The 11689-nt window shown below is 40.0% G+C and overlaps 1 protein-coding gene across 1 annotated transcript in view; it reads right to left on the bottom strand.

Moving 5' to 3' along the window:
* The window catches only part of LOC103481978 (cytohesin-3), a 43248-nt gene extending 41526 nt beyond the window's left edge, over nucleotides 1–1722 (bottom strand). Inside the window, exon 1 of the mRNA XM_008437841.3 lies at nucleotides 1299–1722. Within this exon, the coding sequence (XP_008436063.1) occupies nucleotides 1299–1317 (19 nt within the window). The 5' untranslated portion in view covers nucleotides 1318–1722. The remainder of the gene's footprint in view (nucleotides 1–1298) is intronic.
* Nucleotides 1723–11689: the final 9967 nt, after the last annotated feature.

The following is an 11689-nucleotide window of genomic DNA, read 5'->3' on the forward strand; positions in this document are numbered from 1 at the left end:
AGCATGGATTAAGCACAATGAAATACAATTTTTAGCATATCTCCTGTACTGTATTGACACACAAAGGTTTTCTTCTTTAATTTGTCAGAATAAAAATACCCACATACTCCAGCATACAGAGCATATCGCATTAGCTGCGCAGACTCCACACACACTTTCCGGACAGTTGAAATTTCAAAGTCAAGCGTACCAAATGCTCGACTTTGGTACGAGGAATTTGTCACAATTTTTCTTGTGACAAATTCCTGCATTTCCCACAATTCCATAGTGCGTCATCTGAGCCATCTCTTCCCATGTATTTTTTGTTCTGTGAATGTCCTTATATTTCCTCATTGACTTCCTCATTGTACAAGTTTCTACGCTCTCGAATGTCTCCCATCAGACGCTCTTTACTATCCGACTCCATTTCATCCACATAGCAGTTTTTACTCAGATGTTCAAACCTCCAAGTTAGTCGTTTGAAAATCAATCAAAAACGTTTCAAAATTAGCATTCTGAACGAGGAAGTTGGACATCTGTTAGCATCCCTGACCTCCTATATGGCCGCCTACATGTAAAACTTTCACATAGAAAGCTGCAGCAAAAATCTGTTTCCCTCTTTTAAAATTTGTACTGCATTAAATCCTTTACAAAAAAAATAAATGGCAAATCTCTTAAGAAGTAATTCAAGTACCACAAGCGGTTTTGGTGACACAGCATGATGCTTCCAAAAATCACCATGGTGATGGTGCGTTCAGGGTGGTAGTTTTTCTATTCCTGTGTACTAGTATCTGTGACTAACTACTACTACTGCCAAGCATTTCTACACTTACATTTGTGAAGTTTTCAGTTTTAATATGGTCTATTCCCTTGTTTGTGGGATTTAAGTTCTATTTTAGAATGTGAAAAAGTTGACGGAGGTTGTACTTGTACATGACACTAGCTATTGCAGGGCTGCCAATCATTCAGTTTATCATCCCCACCAGTTTCCAGGCTTCAAATGGCGCCAGATGATAGAGAGCATGAGCGACACATCAAAGCCCAGCTGTAAGACGTCAGCCTGATGGAAAGGGAACAAACACGGATTTTTTCCCACATTTCTCTTCATTACTTTGACGTTTCTAAAACAGCAGCAGTGATAATGGGCTTTAATGAAGCTGTTAAGACTCTTTGTTTTGCCTTCTAAGTGGGATTACACGACTATTCATTCCGTTTTTTCAGTGTAAAACCTAAAAAAAAAGCACCTGATCTGTGTGCCCTGACTGACTCACACATCCATTCATCATCCATCCCATGGAAACCAGTGAGACCAGGCTTACCATGATTGTCTTCATCCATTTCGATTGGAGGAGCGACTTTGCAGTCCAGCTGAATGTGTGAAACCTCGCGTGAAATGTATCACACTGGGTTTTTTTTTGGTTGTTGTTGTTTTTTTAGGTGTTCTCCCCCTCCCTGTTTTCAGTAGAATTTCACCGGGACATAAAAGCCAGAACCGGCGCTGTGTTCACAGACAGACGGCAGAAGCGGACCGACGCGCAGCTGCTGTCAGCGAAGACGCGAATGCACGCGAGCGGAATCCAAACTCTGCGCGTGGAGTGAAAGCGAATCTTCTCGCGCGGAAGGTGATGCTTTGGGCATGAGATCTGAGGTGGCTGCTCCTCGGTCCCTCTGCTCCATCCTCTATGTGCTCCGCCTGTACTCACCGCCACACACACATTGCAATCAGGGCGGCGTCACCAAGCTCCGCCCACCGCCATTAACAACCTCATACTTACGCCGCATGCACACATGCGTGCGCACACAACCGCTCTTCTACGTGGGTTTTGATTTCCTGTCTGGACATTTATAGTCGTTTAAATTATTTTTTTTTTTACAACTGGACTGTGACACCACTTTTTGAAGCATAATACTTTTTTCCATGTTTTTTTTTTATTTCACATGCTACGTATTTCTATGACGTTGTAATTCTGACTATTCAGTATGTTAATTTAAGATATCTGAAATAGAAAATTATATATATCCCTTAGAGATAGGGTGAGAAGCTCGGTCATCCGGGAGGGACTCAGCATAGAGCCGCTGCTCCTCCACGTCGAGAGGAGCCAGTTGAGGTGGCTCGGGCATCTGGTAAGGATGCCTCCTGGACGCCTCCCTGGTGAGGTGTTCCGGGCACGTCCCACCGGGAGGAGGCCTCGGGGAAGACCCAGGACACGCTGGAGGGATTACGTCTCTCGGCTGGGCTGGGAACGCCTTGGGATTCCCCCGGAGGAGCTGGAAGAAGTGGCTGGGGAGAGGGAAGTCTGGGCCTCCCTTCTGAAGCTGCTGCCCCCGCGACCCGACCCCGGATAAGCGGAAGAAAATGGATGGATGGATGGATGGATATATATATATATATATATATATATATATATATATATATATATATATATATATATATATATATATATATATATATATATATATATATAATCTAAGTAAAATATACATTAATTGATTTGTACAATATATTAAAGGGAATTTCAAATAACTTTACCAGAAGGGTTTTAAAGGTCATTCGTTATTTTTGGTAAACAAACCTGTTGTTTTGAGAAAAAACACTGAGATGGGACAAAACAAAGGCTCATTTGGTCTAAATCATAAAATCCAGATAAAGGGGCCAGAGATATCTGGAGAGGAAACCGGAGAATTCAATGGTTGCTTCATGAAACACTTGAAGTCTAGTTTTAAGAGGTGGGTGACATTGAGATGAAGATGATGAGGGTAGTGGAGGAGTTGTTTTTGTTTTTACTAGTGACCATGATGATGAGTGTTTACCAAAAACAATGAAAGAAAGACAGGAAAGAAATGACCCACCATAGGCTTTACTGTAACTCTCTACTGCTGGTATTATTCTCTCACTCTTTGTGTTTATAGACAACATGACAATATAAATCATCAGTCAGTAGTTGAGTAATAATTTCATCTTTCAGAAGTGAATCCATGTCTTCCACATCACACTTAGTTATCTTGTATTGCTTCATTTCAGGTCTTCAAATATTTTTTTAGTAATCGATGAATTGATTATTCTGATGGTTAATAGATTAATTGGATGAAAAAAATGGGACATTCTACAGATTTTTCATTTGTCCTCTCAAAATGTTTTATATAACAATACAAATACATTAAAAGATACAAATAATCAAATAATTTTATTCCTTTTTAAATGAGAAAAAATAAACATTTTATTCCTTTAGCAAATCTGAACTGGGTGAAGCTAACCCTGCCACTTGAGGAGTTTTGACAAAGATTTTTTTTTTTAATCTTAATGCAAACTGTATTTAAGACAAAACTGCTCTGAATATGTTGTTTTTTTCAGCAAATGGTGTTTTTGTGTATCTGTGTACTCCACCTAATGATTAATTGATTACTGAATTAGTTGACGATTATTTCAATAATCAGTTAATCATGATGAATCCGACTAATCGTTTCAGCTCTACTTCATTTACTGTTTTTTAGGGATATTTGTTATATATTTTTAAATACACGTTTCCATTAATTACTTGAAAGAAGTTCCTTAGGACAAAGGTCCTGATCCTGTTCCTTTCGGCGCTCCCTCCAGATTCACATCCTGGGTTTTGGTGATGCAGGTATTACAGCATCTTTTGAGGTCAGTCCTGGCAAGGAAATTCCACTTCCTGCCCCTTCCCTCCCCGTATGAGCTCACTCACTGAGGATTTTCCAACAGAGATGCCAGCTACGCCGGCCAGCTGTCATATTAGAGGAGAGGAACACGAAGGTTTGGGCTGGACTCAGCTCAACGTACGGTCCCCAGCTCAGGAAGGGAGTTGTGCCGGGGACACATTGTGCAGCACTCCGGGGGCACAATGGGCGAAAGTTACAGGACAGGAAGTGATGAAATGGGCCTGTTTTCCTCCGCCCTCTCAGTGCGAAGATGTTTAACTAAACAAAAGCTCCTCGGCAAGCTTCTAAAACTTTTGTCAGTAGTAATGGTTATTTTTACCTTTGTTTTACACGTTTAGCTTCTGTTTTGTATAGGGAAGAAAATAAGCTTAGAAGGTGCCACATGTAGTAGCACCCACAGCCGGCCAAAGATATGTCGACACTTTCCAAAAATAACAGTCTGGGTCATTTTTTGCAGAAAATGATTTTGGCAAAAAAAAAAAAATTGACTGTAGAGGAATTGTTAAGAGTGCCAATAAGTTTGGCACAAATTGTATATAAAAAAATATAACTTACTAAGAAATGTAAATCCATATTTATTTGCAATGTGAGATAATGCTATGGAATACGTTTTTACATGATGGAAGCAGAAGAAGCTGCTGTCTTGATAGTTTGTATGACTTCAGACAAAACATGAAGTTTCTGAGGTGATAATCACAACTGCTGTCCGATAAACTGAGCCACGGTTCCACTTTGGTGTCATTTTGGTCAGGATGAGACTCTATACAGCTGAAAACCATTAAATAACTTTAAAGCTGCAGTTTGTAACTTTTTTATTATTATTATCATTTGTTTTTTACATACTTGTTAAAACAGTGGGCATGTCGTGGCTGTATAATATAAAACAGATAATCTGTGAAAAGACAGAGCGCACACATGCGCATGATTGACGGCGCTAATACCTTCCCCTGGCTCTGATTGGTTGTTTCCAGTTAGCACTGGAAGAAGGCAGCTGAGCTGGATTGTTTCACAGATTATCTGTCTTATACTGTGACGACATAGCGACAGTTTTAACACATACATAAAAAAATATTTTAATAAACGTTACTGCAGCTTTAAGGTCTGAAAGGTCTATTGAGAGCAAACAGGTGAATGGATCCACTGGGATCCGAGGGGGGAGAGGAGAGCTGAGTGTTATTGTTTGAAGAATGGAATGACGGATGATGATGAAATATGTTGCGGATAGATTCTCACCATTCTGAAGGTCCAGGAGGATTTGAACAAATCCTCAGAGTCTGGAAGTGGCAGCTGGAGGTTAACGGTGACTTGGTATAACCGTCTCTTAGTGTTGGGAAAAAAAAATGAATAAAACACTCTGAACATTCCACCAGCAGATTTAGGCTGAAAGTAATCTTTCCAAAATGATTCTCCTGACCGTGTTATTGTAATATCGGCGTCTTGGAGCGGTTCCGTCAGCCCCGGCTTGAACCTGATAGCAAATCCACGACGGAAATGAAAGATTAGGGTGATGGCAAGGAGGCCTTCTGTCCTCACAGGCTCAGAGCTCATCACCAAAGATAAACCCTTAAAGTGCCAGTGGAGATATACAGAGAGTTGGTCAGTTATGAGAAGAGTTTGACTGCTATGAGGGAAATAAAGATTTTTACAGTTGATTACTGAGAAAAACATCAATACCTCAATAAAAAAATTATAAAACAGGCCATTTTTAATAAAATGTAAATAAAAACATGCATTTTACAATCCTTTCACGTTGCTCGTTTCCTATTAGAAACAAACTTAAGAAGTCGCGCAAAGATCCAGAGCTCTGGAGCTGCTGAGACTATTTGTTGTGGACATCTGGCTAAAATAAAGCCACTGTTAGTGATCCATCCATGATGATGCAATGTGGATACTTTCCTTTAGCAGGGACAAAAGCTTGCTATGAATGGCCCAGTTAACGTCCAGGCCTAAATCCAGGTGAGAATGTGAATGAAGTTAACATAGTTAAAAATGCCCCTGCGTGCCTGGAAAACACATAACACTATCCTTTTAGTAAACTTGACCTAATCCTCCAACTTCCTCTAGTCATCTTAAAAATTCTCTTAGAATCAGATTAAATATTCATTTGTTTTCCTCTGAAGCATAAAATAAATGTAATGTTCATTTCCTCACAGAAGCTGCAGGCATAAACAAACACTGCCTCCACAGAATCACAACATGTTCCGGTGAATCCCCCCTCCCCCGCACTGGCCCCCAGGGGCCCACTTCCAGGCAGAACCCACTGCTCACTCTGAGTGAATCCTGAAAGAGAAACAGAGGGAAGACAACAATCTCATCCTCGTTATCATCGCCCTCCGCTGCTGTTTTTAGCTGCGTCTCGGCCGAAAGGTAGGGTTTGTGGCTGAACAGTTTGGGAATCATCATGTGTTAACTATGTGAGTGGAGGCGTATTCCCAGCTCTCAGCTGACTGGAACAGCAGTGGTGGATTCCAGAGAAAAGAAAAGAAAAAAAAACAACATCCTTTATTTTTGGACTTGAATGAAAGTTGTAAGCGCCCATCTCAAGTCAAGTCAAGTCAAAGTTTATTTCTGCAGCACGTTTACAACAACCTGAACTGATTCAAGTGCTTCATAATAATCACACCATCACAGGTGGATAAAAGGTTCAACAGAAAATAAAGTTAAGCTTGGCAAAAAAGTAATAAGACAATTCTAAAATTGGCAGAAAATACCAAACACTAATAATACTAATAATATGAATAAAAAACAAATGGATACTTCATTTCAGCAGCAATCCCCCCTCTTACCACCACCAAAAATAACTTAGAACAGTCCTAATATTGACATTTTTTCCCCTCAATTCAAACATCATTTCAAGAATTTGTGTCAATTTGAAACTGAATTTTTACAAGAGTCGGCCTTCCCACGAATAACCTTTGACCCGCTCTTATGAGACGAGCTTTAGGGGGAGAAACCTGATTTCCATGGAGACGCTCCAGGTGTAGCTGGAAGAGGGACGTTTTCCAGCGCGTCTCTGCAGCAGAGCAGGACATGTCTTCTGCTTTCTGTCTCATCAGGTCTGTTTCCAGTCATACAAACTGCTGCGACCTTCTTGTTTCACTCAGCACAGAGACAAGCCTCTGTTGGCTGCAGTCATGCTCTGTCATTATGTAAGCTAGCGGTCTGCTTTGTGACCCATGCGGTTATAATGAGGCTGAGAAATACATTTCCACACAGTCGGAGGTTTTTATACAGCTCCAGATCACACTGGGGATTTATAAAAATGTTACTGTTTCATATTTATGCCACCTGCTTTAATATATTTTACAGTTTATGTAATGGAACAAAACAGCACAGAACGGGGCGTCCAAAGTGTAGCCTGAGAATTTCACTATTAGAATTAGGCACAAAGTAGTTTTTTTTTTCAATGGCCGTGTTTACTGTTCATTTTAATTTTATAGCAAATAGGTCTGTAAACATCCAGCAAGACTAGAGCACATTTATTCTATTGAACTTAATAGAATAGTTTATGTTGCTAGGAACAGACTAAAAGATTTTCTAGACCAAATCAACTGGGGAAAATACTCAAGAAGTTAAGAAACTGTCCACCTTTTATTAAGACAAAAAGACAGTTGTCACTTTGTCTGATGACTGGATCTGCACTGTTCTACTGGAGGTCTGGCTGTAAGTGTATGACTTTCTCTCTGTCCGTCATTTTGACTGACTGACTGACTGACTGACTGACTGACTGACTGACTGACTGACTGACTGACTGATGGGGTAAAAGAAAATCCTGTCACTTTCTATTTTCACTTGTCAATTTTGAAACTACTACGAATGACATATTCAGTGGAAACTTTTTCTCCACAGTCGATGGAAACCATTGATTTTGACCTCAGTAACTTCATATAGTGGGCAGTATTGTGTGTTTTTCAGCCACATAGTGCCATTTTATAGCATAATCAGTTGCCTTCAGTTGTTATAAAATGCTGTACATATCAAATATGACTTACAAGAAGAATTGCTTTTTGACTTAATGCCTTGAAATTGGACTTCTGTCTCTTTAAAATACTTCTTTTCTTTCTGAATCTCCACTTTCAAGAAGTCATCACAGCATCGCTCCTCTGTTAACCCTTCTACAATGTTTTTACCATCAAGTGAGGCTGAAGTATTCTGGACCAGCCAGTGACATGACAGCACAGCAGGTTTACCTTCTACATCAGTCACATCTGGACTGTAGACGGTTATTTGTGTGAAGATGACAAGCATCTGAAAGACCACACACACACACACACACACACACACACACGCACACACACACACGCGCACACACACACACACACACGCACACACACACACACGCACACACACACACGCACACACACACGCACGCACACACACACACACACACACACACGTTTGTGTGGCTATCTTTGTTGGAACTTTTCATTGACTTCCATTCATTTCTACAGTCTAAACCTTACCCATATCCTAACCCTAACCAAATCTCAATTCACACCTGACCCAAAAACAGTGTTTCCTCCTGTGGGGACCACAAGGAATAGTCGGTCCCCATAACGTAGTATGTGTCAGGAAAATGGTCCCTGCAAGGTATTACAAACAAATGCATGGGGCAATGTGACACACTTCCTGCCTCACTGTGCTCCAGCGAGGGAAGCAGGCAGCACTGGTAGAGAACGGAAGGAAAAAAAGAGAAAAGAATGCACACATGCAGAGAAAGGGAGCTACATTTTTGACCCGGGAACGGCATCAACGTTTGACTCATTCAATCTGATTCCATCCCACTGTGACAATAACTCATCAGAGGAGATCGTGGTGTGAATAGATGGGTGTGCGGTGCAGGAGTGGCAGCCTGGAAGTCTCCTTTGATCTGTAGCGCTGCCCTTCAGGTGGCAGAGAACACAGAGGCAAAGTGGCTTCAGCAGAGCAGCAGCAGCAGCAGCAACCCATCTGCTGCCACCGGCTAATAAACAAACTGCTGCACAGAAAGCTAACCTGAACTAAATTCTGCTGTCACAATGAGATGTTTGAGGAAGCCCACAGGAAGCAGCTGGATGCACTTCAACATTTTCAGAGACTGAGGGACTTCAATTCAGCACTAAGCTGCTTTCAAGGAATTCAGTTATTCACAGATAAATATGAGGCTAAGAGTTGTGACAAGGTTTGACGGAATATTAGAGGGAAAAAGGAGGAGCACATTTCCACCAAAAGAACTCAGAAATATTTAGATTAGCCACATAAATTGTCCAGAAACAAACGTGGAAACTTCTGAGTGTGTAAAGTTGAACATTTTCCACTTTTGAACATTTCTGAGGTTAATCTCAAAATTTCTGGGATTCCGGAATCCTTCTAGCAAATTTTGAACATTCAAAGCTCAGAAATGTACGGAACAGGATTAGGGCCACTGACAAAAAAAAAAAAAGTCTGACTTTAATCTCAGAATTCTGAGAAAAAAGTCCGACTTCTTTTGTTTCAGTGGCCCTAATCGTTTTATGTAGAAATATCTTTTTTTTCTTCTAGAATTTTTTTAGATCAATCTTGAAATTTCTGAGTTTCTTGGTGGAAATGTACTACTACTGTTTTCCGTCTACGCAGTCGTAAATATGGCACATGTATCTAAAGAGCAGATTTTGAGAAAAGTGTCTTTTGTGAGCCAGTTACATCCATTGTGCATGTTTCCATTAACCTGACATATCCGCGTCAGAAGCTTCTGCATCATTTAAAGCTGTGACACCTCAAGTTAGAGCAGCTGAAACCAGATCCTGTTTTTAAGTATGTTTTCCAGACCGTAAGCCTGCACTGATAGACAGAGAACAGCAACACAAAGGTCCGCTGCAGCCATCTGCTGCCATCATGAGCTCATTTAGCTGCTAATTCATTAAAAATGTTGACTTTCTGCCTAAATGATAGGATTGCAGCTCTACACCACCTTCCCTGTTGTGTTACCATTACAAAGCACATTTAGGCACTTTACCGATGATTGCCTGCAGCCTGTCATTCTGACTCTTGTGCAAATGGGAGCACCATGGCGAGGGTCATTAAACCCCAGTGCTTATTATGGAACTAATGATCGAATGTAATGAGCCACCAAGAAGCCTCTGTGAGCTGCTGTTTGAAGGAAGATGAGGATGGACTGCGAGTGACAGCAGAGACAACAAACACTCACTAAATAAATTACCTGCAGCAGCAGCAGGTTGTTAAGATGATCTTTACATGATGACATATGCATCTTGTTTAAATCAGCCTACGGAAGGCCGGGTTTGTAGAGTGGAAACACAAACGTAATGTATTTATTAGGTCTGTCCCTAAACTAGTTTTGCTTGGCAGGCAGTGACCAATGAAAAGGGTTCCACAAAGACGAGAATATCGATCCAAAAACGTATTAACTTCATTTGTCATAAAAATGCTGGGGGGTTTTTTTATTATTTTTTTTTATCAAATATGACTTAAAAAATTGATTTTGCAAAATAGTGCCTTGAAATTGGGTCTCTGTCATTTTAAGGAACTCCTGCTCTTTCTGAAACTCCGCCTACAGGAAGTCACAATAACATGGCTCCTCTATTAACCCTATAACAATGTTTTTTACAGATGTTGCAATGAGAAATAGCTTATATAAGGAGCTCAGCAGATGTGCAGTCCTATCAGGTGTTTGCTAATTACTGCTGGCTAGTCTGAAGGAGCTGAGTGGGGGAGTGATGGGGGTGGGCTGCTCTGTGAGGCGGAGAGACGCTTCAAGGAGCGTCTCTGAGGCACTGCTAGATCCTCCAGGAGGTTTGCACATGGTTGCCACGGGAGATTAAAGGATTTCTCACACTTATTTGATTTTATTTTTTCTTTAAAAGCAAAAGAAACATTGTTAACTCTGTATCATTCTCCTTCTATGATTTACACTATTTTGTGTTGGTCTATTTTATAAATCCCAATAAAATAAACTCATATTTGTGGATGTAGCATAAAAAAAGAAAGAAAAAAGGGGGAAACAATCCTAACAGAGATGAAAATATTTGATTTTTTTTAATTTAACATCTGAACCATACCGCGCCATTTGGATGCAGCCCGTGTGTAAGATCAGATCTTACACACTTTCATATTCTATTGTTTATGCTTATGCTAAGTCATTTTCTTCCTGTTTCACTGTTTCTCAGTGTGACATCCTTAACAGCCTTCCTGACGAGCTGCATGGTGAGGCTTCTACTTATCCTTCTCTCTCTCTCTCTCTCTCTCTCTCTCTCTCTCTCTCTCTCTCTCTCTCACTCTCTCTAATGTTGAGGTTTTTATCATCTTAATGTGCTTTTTGTAGCGGGACAAAACTCAATCCGCACGTGACACTGAAGGCGCATGTACAAAAAGATGGTTATCATGGAGTCAGAGAATAATTGATGACACTTCAGAGCAGCATAAAACAGAACCAGAGCTTGAAAAGTTACAGAAAGAAGCGCAGATAAATGTTTACAGTTTATGTTACTAACCCGAGAGCAAAAAATGGATCATTTTCTAGTCTTCGACAGAAAGGGACTACACTGCCCTCTGGTGTTCAAATGTTAAATGGCATTTTTGAATTCAAGTACTGATGAACTTTTACAATAGTCAGTAAAACAAAATGCAAAATATGAATTTTATTTGGAGAACATGTATCCCCGATTATATGTTATTGTGATGTTAGTTATATGTATAAAAAAGTTAATGAAATTAACAAATAAATCAATGAAATTTAATGAGAATCTTGAAATTTGGACAGTAAGGCTCAGCTTCATTTTGGTGGTGCATCATTTTTCAATCCAAGTTGAAATCTTAGTTATATGTTTAAAAATTAAAGACCAACAGCAAACAATATTTTAATTCCAAACAGAAATTGGACAAACACATTCACTGCATATTAACATTCTGAACATGTTTGTTCATTATAACTTAATAAAACTTCAAGTTTTTTGTTAGTAAACATTTACAAGTAACATAAGACTCCATTGTATTGTCACGTTAAACCATTAAGAGGATTAAAAGTGTGTATTTAGATATGTTTTTCTTTGTTTGT

The sequence above is a fragment of the Poecilia reticulata genome, chromosome 19 (assembly GCF_904066995.2).
Source record: "Poecilia reticulata chromosome 19, P_reticulata-male-v2, whole genome shotgun sequence".
NCBI classification, from domain to species: Eukaryota; Metazoa; Chordata; class Actinopteri; order Cyprinodontiformes; family Poeciliidae; genus Poecilia; species Poecilia reticulata.